The 18,817-nt window shown below is 39.3% G+C and overlaps 1 protein-coding gene across 1 annotated transcript in view; it reads left to right on the forward strand.

Moving 5' to 3' along the window:
- LOC117317934 (prolow-density lipoprotein receptor-related protein 1-like) overlaps window positions 1-18,817 on the forward strand; it is a 228,137-nt gene that overhangs the window by 154,273 nt on the left and 55,047 nt on the right. The window contains exons 34-44 of the mRNA XM_033872903.1: window positions 7,284-7,562; window positions 8,229-8,350; window positions 9,847-9,969; window positions 11,127-11,357; window positions 12,149-12,344; window positions 12,765-12,969; window positions 13,618-13,810; window positions 14,487-14,606; window positions 15,344-15,472; window positions 16,058-16,282; window positions 17,450-17,605. Of these exons, the coding sequence (XP_033728794.1) occupies window positions 7,284-7,562; window positions 8,229-8,350; window positions 9,847-9,969; window positions 11,127-11,357; window positions 12,149-12,344; window positions 12,765-12,969; window positions 13,618-13,810; window positions 14,487-14,606; window positions 15,344-15,472; window positions 16,058-16,282; window positions 17,450-17,605 (1,979 nt within the window). The remainder of the gene's footprint in view (window positions 1-7,283; window positions 7,563-8,228; window positions 8,351-9,846; window positions 9,970-11,126; window positions 11,358-12,148; window positions 12,345-12,764; window positions 12,970-13,617; window positions 13,811-14,486; window positions 14,607-15,343; window positions 15,473-16,057; window positions 16,283-17,449; window positions 17,606-18,817) is intronic.

The following is an 18,817-nucleotide window of genomic DNA, read 5'->3' on the forward strand; positions in this document are numbered from 1 at the left end:
GTTATAAAACAGTGTCAGTGACATCCGTAGACAGCTAGACTGTTATAAAACAGTGTCAGTGACATCCGTAGACGGCTTGACTGTTATAATACAGTGTCAGTGACATCCGTAGACAGCTAGACTTTTATAATACAGTGTCAGTGACATCCGTAGACAGCTAGACTGTTATAATACAGTGTCAGTGACATCCGTAGACAGCTAGACTGTTATAATACAGTGTCAGTGACATCCGTAGACAGCTAGACTGTTATAATACAGTGTCAGTGACATCCGTAGACAGCTAGACTGTTATAAAACAGTGTCGGTGACATCCGTAGACAGCTAGACTGTTATAAAACAGTGTCGGTGACATCCGTAGACGGCTAGACTGTTATAAAACAGTGTCGGTGACATCCGTAGACAGCTAGACTGTTATAAAACAGTGTCGGTGACATCCGTAGACAGCTAGACTGTTATAAAACAGTGTCATTGACATCCGTAGACAGCTAGACTGTTATAATACAGTGTCGGTGACATCCGTAGACAGCTAGACTGTTATAATACAGTGTCATTGACATCCGTAGACAGCTAGACTGTTATAATACAGTGTCATTGACATCCGTAGACAGCTAGACTGTTATAATACAGTGTCAGTGACATCCGTAGACAGCTAGACTGTTATAATACAGTGTCAGTGACATCCATAGACAGCTAGACTGTTATAAAACAGTGTCATTGACATCCGTAGACAGCTAGACTGTTATAAAACAGTGTCAGTGACATCCGTAGACAGCTAGACTGTTATAAAACAGTGTCGGTGACATCCGTAGACAGCTAGACTGTTATAAAACAGTGTCATTGACATCCGTAGACAGCTAGACTGTTATAAAACAGTGTCAGTGACATCCGTAGACAGCTAGACTGTTATAATACAGTGTCAGTGACATCCGTAGACAGCTAGACTGTTATAATACAGTGTCAGTGACATCCGTATACAGCTAGACTGTTATAAAACAGTGTCAGTGATAACCGCAGACAGCTAGACTGTTATAAAACAGTGTCATTGACATCCGTAGACAGCTAGACTGTTATAATACAGTGTCATTGACATCCGTAGACAGCTAGACTGTTATAATACAGTGTCAGTGACATCCGTAGACAGCTAGACTGTTATAATACAGTGTCAGTGACATCCGTAGACAGCTAGACTGTTATAAAACAGTGTCATTGACATCCGTAGACAGCTAGACTGTTATAATACAGTGTCAGTGACATCCGTAGACAGCTAGACTGTTATAAAACAGTGTCAGTGACATCCGTAGACAGCTAGACTGTTATATAATACAGTGTCAGTGACATCCGTAGACAGCTAGACTGTTATAATACAGTGTCAGTGACATCCGTAGACAGCTAGACTGTTATAATACAGTGTCAGTGACATCCGTAGACAGCTAGACTGTTATAATACAGTGTCAGTGACATCCGTAGACAGCTAGACTGTTATAAACAGTGTCAGTGACATCCGTAGACAGCTAGACTGTTATAATACAGTGTCAGTGACATCCGTAGACAGCTAGACTGTTATAATACAGTGATCAGTGACATCCGTAGACAGCTAGACTGTTATAATACAGTGTCAGTGACATCCGTAGACAGCTAGACTGTTATAATACAGTGTCAGTGACATCCGTAGACAGCTAGACTGTTATAATACAGTGTCAGTGACATCCGTAGACAGCTAGACTGTTATAATACAGTGTCAGTGACATCCGTAGACAGCTAGACTGTTATAAAACAGTGTCAGTGACATCCGTAGACAGCTAGACTGTTATAATACAGTGTCAGTGACATCCGTAGACAGCTAGACTGTTATAAACAGTGTCAGTGACATCCGTAGACAGCTAGACTGTTATAATACAGTGTCGGTGACATCCGTAGACAGCTAGACTGTTATAATACAGTGTCAGTGACATCCGTAGACAGCTAGACTGTTATAATACAGTGTCGGTGACATCCGTAGACAGCTAGACTGTTATAATACAGTGTCGGTGACATCCGTAGACAGCTAGACTGTTATAATACAGTGTCGGTGACATCCGTAGACAGCTAGACTGTTATAATACAGTGTCGGTGACATCCGTAGACAGCTAGACTGTTATAATACAGTGTCGGTGACATCCGTAGACAGCTAGACTGTTATAATACAGTGTCATTGACATCCGTAGACAGCTAGACTGTTATAATACAGTGTCGGTGACATCAGTAGACAGCTAGACTGTTATAAAACAGTGTCGGTGACATCCGTAGACAGCTAGACTGTTATAAAACAGTGTCGGTGACATCCGTAGACAGCTAGACTGTTATAAAACAGTGTCGGTGACATCCGTAGACAGCTAGACTGTTATAAAACAGTGTCAGTGACATCCGTAGACAGCTAGACTGTTATAATACAGTGTCAGTGACATCCGTAGACAGCTAGACTGTTATAATACAGTGTCATTGACATCCGTAGACAGCTAGACTGTTATAAAACAGTGTCGGTGACATCCGTAGACAACTAGACTGTTATAATACAGTGTCAGTGACATCCGTAGACAGCTAGACTGTTATAATACAGTGTCATTGACATCCGTAGACAGCTAGACTGTTATAAAACAGTGTCGGTGACCTCCGTAGACAGCTAGACTGTTATAAAACAGTGTCGGTGACATCCGTAGACAGCTAGACTGTTATAATACAGTGTCGGTGACATCCGTAGACAGCTAGACTGTTATAAAACAGTGTCAGTGACATCCGTAGACAGCTAGACTGTTATAATACAGTGTCAGTGACATCCGTAGACAGCTAGACTGTTATAATACAGTGTCAGTGACATCCGTAGACAGCTAGACTGTTATAATACAGTGTCAGTGACATCCGTAGACAGCTAGACTGTTATAATACAGTGTCAGGTGACATCCGTAGACAGCTAGACTGTTATAATACAGTGTCAGTGACATCCGTAGACAGCTAGACTGTTATAAAACAGTGTCAGTGACATCCGTAGACAGCTAGACTGTTATAATACAGTGTCAGTGACATCCGTAGACAGCTAGACTGTTATAATACAGTGTCAGTGACATCCGTAGACAGCTAGACTGTTATAATACAGTGTCAGTGACATCCGTAGACAGCTAGACTGTTATAATACAGTGTCAGTGACATCCGTAGACAGCTAGACTGTTATAATACAGTGTCAGTGACATCCGTAGACAGCTAGACTGTTATAATACAGTGTCAGTGACATCCGTAGACAGCTAGACTGTTATAATACAGTGTCAGTGACATCCGTAGACAGCTAGACTGTTATAATACAGTGTCATTGACATCCGTAGACAGCTAGACTGTTATAAAACAGTGTCATTGACATCCGTAGACAGCTAGACTGTTATAAAACAGTGTCGGTGACATCCGTAGACAGCTAGACTGTTATAATACAGTGTCAGTGACATCCGTAGACAGCTAGACTGTTATAATACAGTGTCAGTGACATCCGTAGACAGCTAGACTGTTATAATACAGTGTCAGTGACATCCGTAGACAGCTAGACTGTTATAAAACAGTGTCAGTGACATCCGTAGACAGCTAGACTGTTATAAAACAGTGTCAGTGACATCCGTAGACAGCTAGACTGTTATAATACAGTGTCAGGTGACATCCGTAGACAGCTAGACTGTTATAAACAGTGTCGGTGACATCCGTAGACAGCTAGACTGTTATAATACAGTGTCAGTGACATCCGTAGACAGCTAGACTGTTATAATACAGTGTCAGTGACATCCGTAGACAGCTAGACTGTTATAATACAGTGTCAGTGACATCCGTAGACAGCTAGACTGTTATAATACAGTGTCGGTGACATCCGTAGACAGCTAGACTGTTATAATACAGTGTCGGTGACATCCGTAGACAGCTAGACTGTTATAATACAGTGTCAGTGACATCCGTAGACAGCTAGACTGTTATAATACAGTGTCAGTGACATCCGTAGACAGCTAGACTGTTATAATACAGTGTCAGTGACATCCGTAGACAGCTAGACTGTTATAATACAGTGTCAGTGACATCCGTAGACAGCTAGACTGTTATAATACAGTGTCAGTGACATCCGTAGACAGCTAGACTGTTATAATACAGTGTCAGTGACATCCGTAGACAGCTAGACTGTTATAATACAGTGTCAGTGACATCCGTAGACAGCTAGACTGTTATAATACAGTGTCAGTGACATCCGTAGACAGCTAGACTGTTATAATACAGTGTCAGTGACATCCGTAGACAGCTAGACTGTTATAATACAGTGTCAGTGACATCCGTAGACAGCTAGACTGTTATAAAACAGTGTCAGTGACATCCGTAGACAGCTAGACTGTTATAATACAGTGTCAGTGACATCCGTAGACAGCTAGACTGTTATAATACAGTGTCAGTGACATCCGTAGACAGCTAGACTGTTATAATACAGTGTCGGTGACATCCGTAGACAGCTAGACTGTTATAATACAGTGTCAGTGACATCCGTAGACAGCTAGACTGTTATAAAACAGTGTCGGTGACATCCGTAGACAGCTAGACTGTTATAATACAGTGTCAGGTGACATCCGTAGACAGCTAGACTGTTATAATACAGTGTCAGGTGACATCCGTAGACAGCTAGACTGTTATAATACAGTGTCAGTGACATCCGTAGACAGCTAGACTGTTATAATACAGTGTCAGTGACATCCGTAGACAGCTAGACTGTTATAATACAGTGTCAGTGACATCCGTAGACAGCTAGACTGTTATAATACAGTGTCAGTGACATCCGTAGACAGCTAGACTGTTATAATACAGTGTCAGTGACATCCGTAGACAGCTAGACTGTTATAATACAGTGTCAGTGACATCCGTAGACAGCTAGACTGTTATAATACAGTGTCAGTGACATCCGTAGACAGCTAGACTGTTATAATACAGTGTCAGTGACATCCGTAGACAGCTAGACTGTTATAATACAGTGTCAGTGACATCCGTAGACAGCTAGACTGTTATAAAACAGTGTCAGTGACATCCGTAGACAGCTAGACTGTTATAAAACAGTGTCAGTGACATCCGTAGACAGCTAGACTGTTATAAAACAGTGTCAGTGACATCCGTAGACAGCTAGACTGTTATAATACAGTGTCAGTGACATCCGTAGACAGCTAGACTGTTATAATACAGTGTCAGTGACATCCGTAGACAGCTAGACTGTTATAATACAGTGTCAGTGACATCCGTAGACAGCTAGACTGTTATAATACAGTGTCAGTGACATCCGTAGACAGCTAGACTGTTATAAAACAGTGTCAGTGACATCCGTAGACAGCTAGACTGTTATAAAACAGTGTCTGGTGACATCCGTAGACAGCTAGACTGTTATAATACAGTGTCAGTGACATCCGTAGACAGCTAGACTGTTATAAACAGTGTCAGTGACATCCGTAGACAGCTAGACTGTTATAATACAGTGTCAGTGACATCCGTAGACAGCTAGACTGTTATAAAACAGTGTCAGTGACATCCGTAGACAGCTAGACTGTTATAAAACAGTGTCAGTGACATCCGTAGACAGCTAGACTGTTATAATACAGTGTCAGTGACATCCGTAGACAGCTAGACTGTTATAAAACAGTGTCAGTGACATCCGTAGACAGCTAGACTGTTATAAAACAGTGTCAGTGACATCCGTAGACAGCTAGACTGTTATAAAACAGTGTCGGTGACATCCGTAGACAGCTAGACTGTTATAAACAGTGTCAGTGACATCCGTAGACAGCTAGACTGTTATAATACAGTGTCGAGTGACATCCGTAGACAGCTAGACTGTTATAAACAGTGTCAGGTGACATCCGTAGACAGCTAGACTGTTATAAAACGTGTCGAGTGACATCCGTAGACAGCTAGACTGTTATAAAACAGTGTATAGTGACATCCGTAGACAGCTAGACTGTTATAAAACAGTGTCAGTGACATCCGTAGACAGCTAGACTGTTATAAAACAGTGTCAGTGACATCCGTAGACAGCTAGACTGTTATAAAACAGTGTCAGTGACATCCGTAGACAGCTAGACTGTTATAATACAGTGTCAGTGACATCCGTAGACAGCTAGACTGTTATAATACAGTGTCAGTGACATCCGTAGACAGCTAGACTGTTATAATACAGTGTCAGTGACATCCGTAGACAGCTAGACTGTTATAAAACAGTGTCAGTGACATCCGTAGACAGCTAGACTGTTATAAAACAGTGTTAGTGACATCCGTAGACAGCTAGACTGTTATAAAACAGTGTCAATACTAATGAGGATAAAGCTTAGGTATTTGACATGTGTGTTGATTGTGACAAGATCTTTCCATTGATACAACTTTTGCAGATCTGCTGACCTTGACCTTGAACTTTGACTTATATTTTAAATACTTACTCTGAATTTAAACCCACTTTAAGAGCTATGATGTCTTCGTATTTTTAGTAATTGAATTTTAACTGGAGATCTCTATAACAGTTTTCCATTGATTTCTTTTAAACTTGGTAGGCTTTATAAAATCATAATAGCATTATGTTTAATGAGTTGTAGGCTAAGTCCTGATCGCTTTCATTATCATACTTTTAGAAAATTAAACATTGACTTTGTAGTGAAATATAAGAGTCAAAGCATGCCATGTATTTTCATTAACGAGGTGATGCACATCTTGCTTCATTGTAAGATAGTTCACATAGTATATACTTTGACAGGCGTATATTGTTATGCTTGCTGTATTGACTTGTCGGCCCTGCAGGTAGGGTAGAAGAATTGTACCAGTGCTGCCACAATTGCATGATCAGAAGAGGAGACTAAATTTGGGATTTTATCTTTTCTCTTCTTTCTCAACAATTTTTTTCTTCCTAATGTCTCCCTTAACAAAGCTTCGTTTTTAGCCTTTAGTTGAGCGTTCGCACCTGTGAGGAAGGCTTTCGAGTTCTGTCCCCAAGCCGAGACACACCAAAGTCTTTAAAACGGTAGTTGCTACTCCTGCTTAGCGCTCAGCGTATTAGGAGTGGGATGACTGGTTAGGCCATTGTCAGTATAATGTGACTGTGTGGGGGTGTCCTGCACATGCACGGGAGGCCGTCGTTAAATAGACTTAGCTGTTGATATGACGTTCAATAATAATAAACCAAACCAAAAGTATTGACTTAATGTATCAGCATAAATCACTGAAGATTCTGGGATGTGCTTGAAACTTGAAGTATCTTTTTGTAGGCTTCTGTTCTGGTCAGACACAGGAATCCAACCAAAGATAGAACAGGCACGATTAGACGGAACGATGCGTAAAGTTCTGGTAGACACTAACATAACGGCTCCCTTTGGACTGGCCATCGATTACGTAACCAACACCTTGTACTGGTGTGATAACAACCTCAACAGACTCGAGTCTCTGGAAATAACCACGGGCAAGAGGACGCTCATCGTCGGTCCAGATCTTATCGACAGCTGTGTGGCTCTCACTGTGTTTAAGGATCATGTCTATTGGCTCGAAGGGTTAGTGTTATGTAGTGATTATAACTCGGATATCGTCTTCAAATTTTTCCTTATTTAAGTCAAAGCTGAATTAAGTACTATTTTAAACCCACCCTCTTATTTAATCAAAGCTGAATTGAGTACTGCAGTGAACAAACTCTCTTATTGAAATCAATTTTTGATACTGTAATGAACAAACCCTCTTATTTAAGTCAGAGTTTAATTAAGTACTACAAAAAATTCACCCTCTTATTTAGTCAACTTACCCTCTTGTTAAAATCAACTAAAGTTTGGATTCTGTCATGAACCAACCCTCCTGTTAAAATCAATTAAAGTTTGGATACTGCAATAAATTCACCTTCTTATTTAATCAAAGATTTAATTGGGCAGTCGGTAATCATCTTGACCTGAAACAGTTCACACTGAGGGTTAGATATCTCTGTTTTTATCACCCTATCTGATATGAATGGGATAGATACAGACAGTTGAAATGATGTTTTTAAAAACAAAATAACAATAACAATTTGTTATTGGAGAGTGTTTCATAAAGTATCCTCATTGTCCAGCAGGAACAGTATGTAGACATGCAAGAATAGCAGTTGTCCTTAATATGTGTAATTTGTAAATTTCCTCTATTGTTGATGCTGAGATGTTGGAACTAATTTACATAATGTACTTGGTAAATAGAGATGTCATTGGAAAAATCAAGCGAGCCAGGAAAACAGACGGTTCAGTTGTAGAGGAAGTAAAGACAAATCTTGGACCCGACATGCAGGACATCAAGGCTTACGACACACAGCGACAACAAGGTAACCATAGTAACTGGTCATGTGTTCATAAAGCCAATTACCATAAAAATGGCACACATGATATAACACACTGCTGCAAGAAGATTGAAAAGGCAACATGGAGATTTTTTTTGAAACAACTTGGAAGCCATTTTGTAAACACAATTAAGCTATTCTTATGATGCTGTATATCCGGGTAATTTTTATTTCTTGGTAAATTATGCAAGCCAGTGCTAGATTTTTGATTGACAAATAGAGCTCTGTTTAAAACAAGATGATGTTATATAGAGGAAAGTTATTACTCCAGAAAAAGCCTTGATGATAACACTTTATACGCAGGGTGACTTACAGGTGAAACACACATTTTGGCAGAATCATCAATTTTGAAATAGTAAGCCACAATTGGTTCACAAATAAACCCTCCCTAAACTTTAATGATAATTTTTTACACTGTGGGAGGGGATGATTTGAGGACTATAATTTGGTACTAAACTTATGCTCTAGAGAGTAGGCTTATTTGAGGGTAAATACGGTACTCAACATTTACACTAGAGGAGAGGGCTTATTTGAGAGTAAATACTGTACTCAACATTTACACTAGAGAGTAGGCTTATTTGAGGGTAAATACTGTACTTAACTTTTACACTAGAGGAGAGGGCTTATTTGAGGGTAAATACTGTACTTAACTTTTACACTAGAGGAGAGGGCTTATTTGAGGGTAAATACTGTACTTAACTTTAACACTAGAGAGTAGGCTTATTTGAGGGTAAATACTGTACTTAACTTTTACACTAGAGGAGAGGGCTTATTTGAGGGTAAATACTGTACTTAACTTTTACACTAGAGGAGAGGGCTTATTTGAGGGTAAATACTGTACTCAACATTTACACTAGAGGAGGGGGCTTATTTGAGGATAAATACTGTACTTAACTTTAACACTAGGGGAGGGGGCTTATTTGAGGATAAATACTGTACTAAACCTTTACACTAGGGGAGGGGCTTATTTGAGGATAAATACTGTACTTAACTTTAACACTAAGGAGGATGGGGCTTATTTGAGGATAAATACTGTACTTAACTTTAACACTAAAGGAGGATGGGCCTTATTTGAGGATAAATACTGTACTTAACATTTACACTAGAGGAGGGGCCTTATTTGAGGATAAAGATGGTACTAAACTTTTACACTAGGGGATGGGGCTTATTTGAGGATAAATACTGTACTAAACTTTTACACTAGGGGAGGGCCTTATTTAAGGATAAATACTGTACTTAACATTTACACTAGGGGAGGGCCTTATTTGAGGATAAATACTGTACTTAACTTTAACACTAGAGGAGGGGGTTTATTTGAGGGTAAAGATGGTGCTAAACTTTAACACTAGGACAGACGGCTCATTTGAGGATAGATATAGTGCTCAAATTCAACACAAGGGGTGGGGGTTATTTGAGGATGAATATGGTAATTTAAGGCCTTGAATATCTTCCCTGAATTCTTATGTTTGATTGTGTTTTAGGTGAAAACCCTTGTCGTGTAAATAACGGTGGGTGTCAGGAGTTCTGCTTCCATGTCGGTGACAATGTCGTGTCATGTAACTGTTCCTACGGGAAGGTGGGCAGTGATGGCAAGACTTGTGAAGGTGAGTAAAACTACTGTTGGGGCTTCAAAAGGCAAGTAATCAGTACATATAAACTACTGTTGGGGCTTCAACAGGCAGGTCAACTACTTTAGGGGCTTCAAAAGGCAAGTAGCCAGTTCATATCAACTACTTTAGGGGCTTCAAAAGGCAGAAAGCTAAAATTTTTCCATTGACAAGTAGCCAGTATATATAAATAACTTTTGGGTTAGTTTGACAATTTAAATCTGTAGGAATTTTGTTTATAGAATTGATCACTTTTCAAAAAAAAAAGGGGGGGGGGGGGGGGGGGGGGGGGGGGACAAAACATCAACAATAGCATTATTGAATTATCCCTGAGATGATAAAGCCATACAATGTATGTGTATAAATAAAAAGTTTCATTTGTACGAAAATGAAGGAGCTGGTGAGCAATTTCTTTAGATATACAGTGACTTTTCTTTATACATCACATGACCGAATACTGATTTCCTGTTGGCTACACACATGGGCACTCTGCATGCAATAGTCACCACTCCATCTGGCACTATCAAATAAGTTGTCAGATTGAAAATGAATCTATTGTGACATCAATGTTATTGTACTGGACACAGTTGACTCCGGTGGCGAAATATTTATTTGAATCATATTGAAATTAGCAAAGTATAATGTACCAGTGATGTGCTAAAAAAGTTTTTCCTTCTTTTGAGGGCACTATGGTCTGATAGCGTTGTCTGGGATAGAGTAGTACCCGTCCAGCTCGTTTAGTATGTCATCCGTAGACAACACTATCAGACCACTCTCAAAACAAGACAATAATTTGTAATTCAAATATTGTATTTTGTTTAGTTATAGTTTAAACTAGAAGCTTTTAGTTGTTCAATTTAAATGTGATCAGCTTAATCACTTGATTAGTGAAAATCTTATTTCTCATTTGCTTCTAAACCTGTGTGTATATAATTATATACCTTATAATAGGTAGAGGAAGAGAGCAAAAGGTGCTGTAGAGTTTTATAAAATTTTGTCAAGATAGTTTCACCAGAAAAGACTTTATTATGGATTTCAAAACTGTTGTTAAACTACGATTAGCCTAATCACTTTTTGAACAACTGCGTCCAGACATGTTTATATGTTATTTGTTATACTGTAGATAATTGATAAATACCCTTTATATTTTCAAGGTCATGACTCGTTCCTGCTCTTCTCCAAGGTCACGGATATCGTCAGTATCAGTCTTGATGAACACAATCCAAACCTTCCAATGAAGACGATTACCAACTCGGATCACCTCCGTAATGTCATAGGCCTGGCCACAGACTACAAATCAAAGCGTATATTCTTTAGTGACATCCAACGCGGAGACATACAGTACATACACTTCAATAGCTCAGATTTCTACGTTGTAGTGGAAGGTAAGTCTGTGAATGACCAGTCATTGTGTAATAGAGACAATGTTTTAGTTACAAGCTCGTTTACCCAACTTTCCTCTTCAGTCATTGGTATAGAACCCTAGGATTTAGAGAAATTGAGAATCTCCCACTTTTTTGTTTATTGTTTTTTTATTTGGCAAAAACTACTGAAAATTTGCGACTAGGTTAATTGTTACTTTACCCTGAGAGGGAACGGTCTTGTGGTAGAATATATGGCTATGTGGCCGGGTCCCTTTTTCTGTGTCGCATACTTGAACAAGAAACTTTAAGGTGTTGTGTTCCAGTCAACTCAGCTGTAGATCAGTATGATACAGGGAAGTACTTAAAATATTAGGTGTAAGCTGTAAGTGCCAAATGACAGCTCCAGCTGTATGATCCCCAGTGAGTTGAGAAAGACATTGGCTGGTCACTAAAGGTCCATTAGTCATGGATGATAATTTGTGAACCACTTTGAGATGGCTATGTTGCTGTGATATAATGATGTATAAGTACATAAAATTATTGTGAGGCAAATATTGAGAATTAGAAATTTTGTCAATTTTGCAATTTGTCTTTGTGTCTTAGTTTTGAGAAGATTTAAAATTCTTTGGATTCATCCTTAGAATCTATAACTGTAGCTACAAAGCTGTATACACTGCCTCACCACTGTGGTTGACCTTATGATGACCATACGACCCTATATCTTCTGACCCAGTGCTTGACTTATGACCATATGACCTTGTATCTTCTGACCCAGTGTTTGACCTATGACACTATGACCTATATGTTTATAGGAGTTGGTTCGGTTGAGGGTTTGGCATATGATGGTTTCGAGAATTACCTATACTGGACCAGCTACACCAACTCATCGATCAGCCGTGCCCACATCTCTGACAAGGATGAGCCTCAACACAACACGACCGTGGAAAAGATTATACAACTGGGTGTATTTGATCATCCCCGGGCTATCGCTGTCGATAGCTGCTCCGAGTATGTATTTCATTATTATTCATAAATTTAAATCATAGGTACCTTTATTTAAAAAAGATTTTGGTGTTAATAAGGTCCTCCAAACAAAGTTTGGGAATATATTGCTTTTGCTCCATTTCTTATTCCGATTTCTTCCACTTTCTTCTGCCGACAAGGTTTTCGACATGTTTCTTGAAAACCATAGGGCAGATTTCAACATTTGAGTGTTTGTGTATGAGTGATGGTGCATGAGAGTATTTTACTCTTTTTGATCGGTCGTCTGATTGGTCAGTCAGACCAAGGAGTACTTTTTAATCATCATTGTTGGACATTTATGTTGGTGACATGGTACTGGTATGAATCCACAGGGAATCAAGCTATAGTTTAGTCCTTGCATTGAAAATTATCGAAATCATGGAAAACATTGCTTTGTTGTTCCAGTCGTATGTTTTGGACAAACTGGCATGACGAGCAACCAAAAATCCAGCGTTCCTTCCTCAACGGTTACAAGCCTGAGTCGATTATCACGGAGGAGATCTGGACACCAAACGGGCTGACCATCGACCACATGGAACAACAATTGTACTGGTCAGATGCAAGGCTGGACAAAATTGAGAGATGTGACTTCGACGGCAAAAACAGAAAGGTCAGTTGAAAAGTGGTATGATAAACCACTGAGTGGTTGGATCGTGCAGTGGTTAACACAATCGCCTTTTACCACGGTTACTAAGGTTTGATTCTCCAGTTTAATGAGAGAAAAAAGTATGGGGAAGACTTAGATAGGCTATGTCTGATGTCTAATCCGATTGACTTTATCAATGTCAATAAAATTGTTTGAAATTGAAATTAAATGGTATGGGGTCACGTCTCGTGTCTGACCACATTAGTTTTATTGAGGTCCTCTGGTTTCCTTCCACAGTAAGAGTTCTCATATCCTTGCTTCCATCACAGGCAATAAGAGTGATGGTTGTAAAGTTAATAAAGTTAATATAATTAACAGGATTTCGCAATTCTTATAAACTGAACTATAATTGACAGGATTTCGTAATTCTTATAAAATGAATAAGTTTATTGACGTAGTAGGCAGTAAATCAAACAGTTACGGTGTCTACCATTATCAGAATTAATCTTAAAAAAAATATCGGTGTCTACCATTATCAGAATTAATCTTACAAAAAATATTGCAGTTTTCAAACATTTTCTTCAATATGTAGAAAGAGTATTGTCACAAATAAAGAGTTGTTTGGCTCTTTTTCAATAACTAAACTGACCCTGACCTTTGTTGCTCCATTAGGTGGTGGTGTCCGCCATGCCTGAACACCCGTTCAGTCTGGCCGTGTACGGACAGTATATATATTGGACAGATTGGATTCAGCGTGCTGTGATGCGTTCAAACAAGTATGATGGCAGCAGTGTGTTCTGGATGAAACGTAACCTTGAGCGCCAGCCGATGGGGATCACTGTGGTGGCTGAGGATGCCAATAATTGTAATTAACACCTTTATTCTGAAATCACTTGTCAGTAGTTTTCTGGGTTTGTTCTGAAGTGTCTGTGTCATATCAGCTCTTGCCTGTCATTTGATTCAAAATCTAACAGGAGGTAGAGTGAATAAATCAGAACTCCTGTTTCTTCTTGCATAAAGTTTCCCTTTCCAAAGGTGTCCATTCTGATTCATCCCTCTGATACCACACCCTTAGTAGCCCTTCCGACTCCCTCCCCTTTAAAACCCTTCTGTAGCTATTCCGATTCCCTCCCCCTTCTGATTTACACCCATATTGGTTGTTCGGCTCTTTCATGTTGCTAGCCTTCCAGCCTGTTAGCTAATGGTATCCCATCGAACACTTCAGTTGTAGAAACTTTATTGTAGTAATAATTAACCTTCCTAGTTATGTTTCCAGAACAAAGTTTGGGGACATATTGTTTTTGCTGCGTTTCTTCTTATTATTCTTATTTCTTCCAACATCCTTCTCGATCATCTAACCAGTCCGCCGGAATGAGGCCTGTGATTGGTTGAAATTTAGATATTGTCTGGTTTTGATGAAATCTGGTATGTAGGTTAAGTATTTACAACTGCGGAGGTTGTTTGTGGACCTATGTAACAGTGCTTGTTATAACTAGTGCTTGTTTTCCCTTGCTCCTACATTTGTATTTGCTGAATTTCAGGTACCATGAGTCGCTGTTATAATCACGACTGTGAGAACAACTGTACAGTAATCAATGGGCATGCTCATTGTATATGTGGCAATGATCTCTCTCTGCTACCAGATGGCAGACGCTGCGGACGTAAGTAAAAACAATTTCTCTCTTTTTTCATACTAAAAAAATTTCACTTAGAATTTATGACCTTATTGATGACACATTAAAAAAACAAGGGAGGTAACTCACAAATCCTATCTTAAAACTTTAAAGGTAATAATTTGAAGAAAAACAATCTGATTTCATAAATTGGTACTGTATTGAACATTTGTTGAACATTGATGTTACCAAACTGCTGGGATCTTGGTTTATAATGTTGTTGCCACCAACGATTGCCCCAGCAATGAATTAGCCTTTAGACTGGATGAAGAATATGGCAATTCTTGTATTTAATAAGCTTCCAAAATTACACTCTTTGACCTAAAAGTATTTGACACTATATGGAATTGATGTCTCCATTGGAGCTATTTCACTTCATCTTTAAAGCTGTTACAATACTGTATTTCTAAATCTTTATACTTATGTCAGCTTTGAACTTGATGTTGTATTATTGTGTTGAACTTTGACGTTGATATTGGATTAATAAGTGAACTGCTGACCTAGATATTGGATTACTGTTTTAACCTTTGACCTTGTATTATTGTGTTGAACTTTGACCTGGATGTTGTATTACTGTTTTAACCTTTGACCTTGATGTCATATACATGCTTTAACTTCGACCTTGACATTGTATTACTGTTTAAGCGGTTGACCTTGATGTTGTATGACTGCTTTAACCTTGGACCTTGATGTACCATTTACATGTTTAACCTTTAAAATTACAGCAGCCAATTCTTCCTGTGGATTGACCGACTTTATGTGTCATGATAAGAAGGCATGTATATCTATAGAGAAGAGATGCAACAATGTTAACGATTGTCTGGATTCTAGTGACGAGCACCCAGATGTCTGTAGTAAGTATTAACATGTCAGCTGTCAAATCTAAGGAAGAGCTCAAATGTTCGAGTTCAGAGAATGGAAAAGTGGGATACTTAAAAATTTCTTTCTTAAATTTACAGTACTGAAATATTCAAGAAGTTCCCCTTTTCGTAAATTTGAAGAAACAAGAAATTTGTGGAAAATATATACATATATTTACCATTGTATGGCACTGCCACTATATAACCCTACCAATTCAGTTGCGAGTTCACCAGCTTATGAACTGCCAACTGAAATTTGAATTTAAAAAATTTCAAAAAAAAAATCGCACGACAAATAAAAAATCGCAGATGGTAAATATAAGCTTTGAACGGCTTTCAGTTGGCATTCATAGTCAATATGAATGCCAACTGAAAGCCGTTCAATGCTTAAGTAACATACACTGAATATATAAGAAAAGGAGAAACTGTGATCTGTTTCATATTTCTGCAAAAATGCATCCTTACCAGGTTTTTTTCAAACTTCTTGTAAAGCTGGAAAACTTTGAACCACCTGGAAAAAATCTCCAGGCATTTCTGTGTTGAATTTAAAGAATATATATTGCTGTGATTTGATTTCAGCTAACAAGACATGTGCTCCAGGTCTGTTCACATGCTCCAACTTTATGTGTGTACACATAGAGAAGTTCTGTGATGGTGTGCCAGACTGCAGTGATCTATCGGATGAAGCTAACTGTATGTGTGATGCCTCACAGTTTCAATGTCAGAGTGGCCTTTGTATCAGTCGACGATTCCGCTGTGACCGCGACATGGACTGTCCGGATTGGGATGACGAAGTCGGTTGCAGTAAGTATAAAGATATTTTTCCTGTCCTCATTGAAACATTATGTTGGTAAAGTTACCTCCCCTGTCCATAGAGGAGTAATATGTTTGTTAAGTTATCTCCCCTGTTCTCAGAGGAGTAATATGTTTGTTAAGTTATCTCCCCTGTCCACAGAGGAGTAATATGTTTGTTAAGTTACCTCCCCTGTTCTCAGAGGAGTAATATGTTTGTTAAGTTATCTCCCCTGTTCTCAGAGGAGTAATATGTTTGTTAAGTTATCTCCCCTGCCCACAGAGGAGTAATATGTTTGTAAAGTTACCTCCCCTGTCCATAGAGGAGTAATATGTTTGTTAAGTTATCTCCCCTGTTCTCAGAGGAGTAATATGTTTGTTAAGTTATCTCCCCTGCCCACAGAGGAGTAATATGTTTGTAAAGTTACCTCCCCTGTCCATAGAGGAGTAATATGTTTGTTAAGTTATCTCCCCTGTTCTCAGAGGAGTAATATGTTTGTTAAGTTATCTCCCCTGCCCACAGAGGAGTAATATGTTGGTAAAGTTACCTCCCCTGTCCATAGAGGAGTAATATGTTTGTTAATTAAGTTATCTCCCCTGTCCACAGATGTTTGTTAAGTTATCTCCCCTGCCCACAGAGGAGTAATATGTTTGTCAAGTTATCTCCCCTGTCCAAAGATGATTGTTAAGTTACCTCCCCTGTTCTCAGAGGAGTAATTTGTTTATTAAGTGACCTCCCCTGTTTACAGAGGAGTAATATATTTGTAAGGTCATCCTGACCCAACCTAAAGGGTCAGAATGACCTATAGCCAGTATGTTTAATCTGTCGCTGTGCACCATTTGCAGAGAAGTAATATATCTTCTGATCATGATTTTTATAAATGAGGCTGGTCCAACCCCTGGGGACAAAGGGGTAAAAAAGGACCCAAAACGAGACCTTAGATTCGATTTTGATTGAAGACACTACTTCTCCTTGATGTCTTAATGGATTACAACTAATTTGGTCTCAAACATCACAAGGGGAGTGCAATCATAATTTATGTAAATGAGCCTGGTTAACCCCCATTTGTTGGAGGGGTGCATTCCTGCTGTAAGTCGTTGTCAGGAGCTTTTCTGACCTTTTCTGACCTTGCCTTACCTGTGCCTTAATCTTAATCAAATACCTGTGATCTCTTGTAGACATGACCTGTCACAACTTGGAAATGTTTCCGTTTGAGGAGGATGTTGTTTCCTGTAACACGACGTCCCAGTGTATTCTAGCAGCATGGATATGTGATGGAAACAAAGACTGTTGGGACGGCAGCGATGAGAATTCTTGTAACAACTCAACGAAAGGTACTATTGTTTTATCCATGTTTCTATGTAACAAAACAGGTAATATCCTGCTGTAATACACAGGAGATTTTCATATTAATTCCATCAAGATCTAAACAATAGATCAAATTTTATAACATTATTTTTTTTTATTTTTTTTTTATTTACAAAATTTAGGAAAAAGTTTTGGTTTTGATGAAAATATCTTTTGAAGTTTCTGAAAAATTGTGTTTTGGAAAGTATAAAATCAGTAAATGAAAACTTTTCAAATGGGAGTTTTATCAGAATCAAAAGAGGCGTGATATCAATAAGATTTAATAAAATCCTAAATTTTGAGGTTTTATGTATGGTGCACTTTATCGGAAAATAAAAGTGTGTCTTTACGAAGGAGTTCACAACCCATTTATGTGGGAGTTCACAACCGATCTATGTGGGAGTTCCCAACCCATGTATGTGGGAGTTCCCAACCCATGTATGTGGAAGTTCCCAAACCATCTATGTGGGAGTTCCCAACCCATCTATGTGGGAGTTCCCAACCCATGTATGTGGAAGTTCCCAAACCATCTATGTGGGAGTTCCCAACCCATCTATATGGGAGTTCCCAACCCATGTATGTGGGAGTTCCCAACCCATCTATGTGGGAGTTCACAACCCATCAATGTGGGAATTCACAACCCATCTATGTGGGAGTTCACAACCCATGTATGTGGGAATTCCCAACCCATCTATGTGGGAGTTCACAACCCATCTATGTGGGAGTTCTCAACCCATCTATGTGGGAGTTCTCAACCCATGTATGTGGGAGTTCACAACCCATCTATGTGGGAGTTCTCAACCCATGTATGTGGGAGTTCCCAAACCATCTATGTGGGAGTTCACAACCCATCTATGTGGGAGTTCCCAACCCATCTATGTGGGAGTTCCCAACCCATCTATGTGGGAATTCCCAACCCATCTATGTGGGAGTTCCCAACCCATGTATGTGGGAGTTCCCAACCCATCTATGTGGGAGTTCCCAACCCATGTATGTGGGAGTTCCCAACCCATCTATGTGGGAGTTCTCAACCCATGTATGTGGGAGTTCCCAAACCATCTATGTGGGAGTTCACAACCCATCTATGTGGGAGTTCCCAACCCATCTATGTGGGAGTTCCCAACCCATCTATGTGGGAATTCCCAACCCATCTATGTGGGAGTTCCCAACCCATGTATGTGGGAGTTCCCAACCCATCT

Source organism: Pecten maximus, chromosome 19 (assembly GCF_902652985.1).
Source record: "Pecten maximus chromosome 19, xPecMax1.1, whole genome shotgun sequence".
In the NCBI taxonomy this organism is placed as follows: domain Eukaryota; kingdom Metazoa; phylum Mollusca; class Bivalvia; order Pectinida; family Pectinidae; genus Pecten; species Pecten maximus.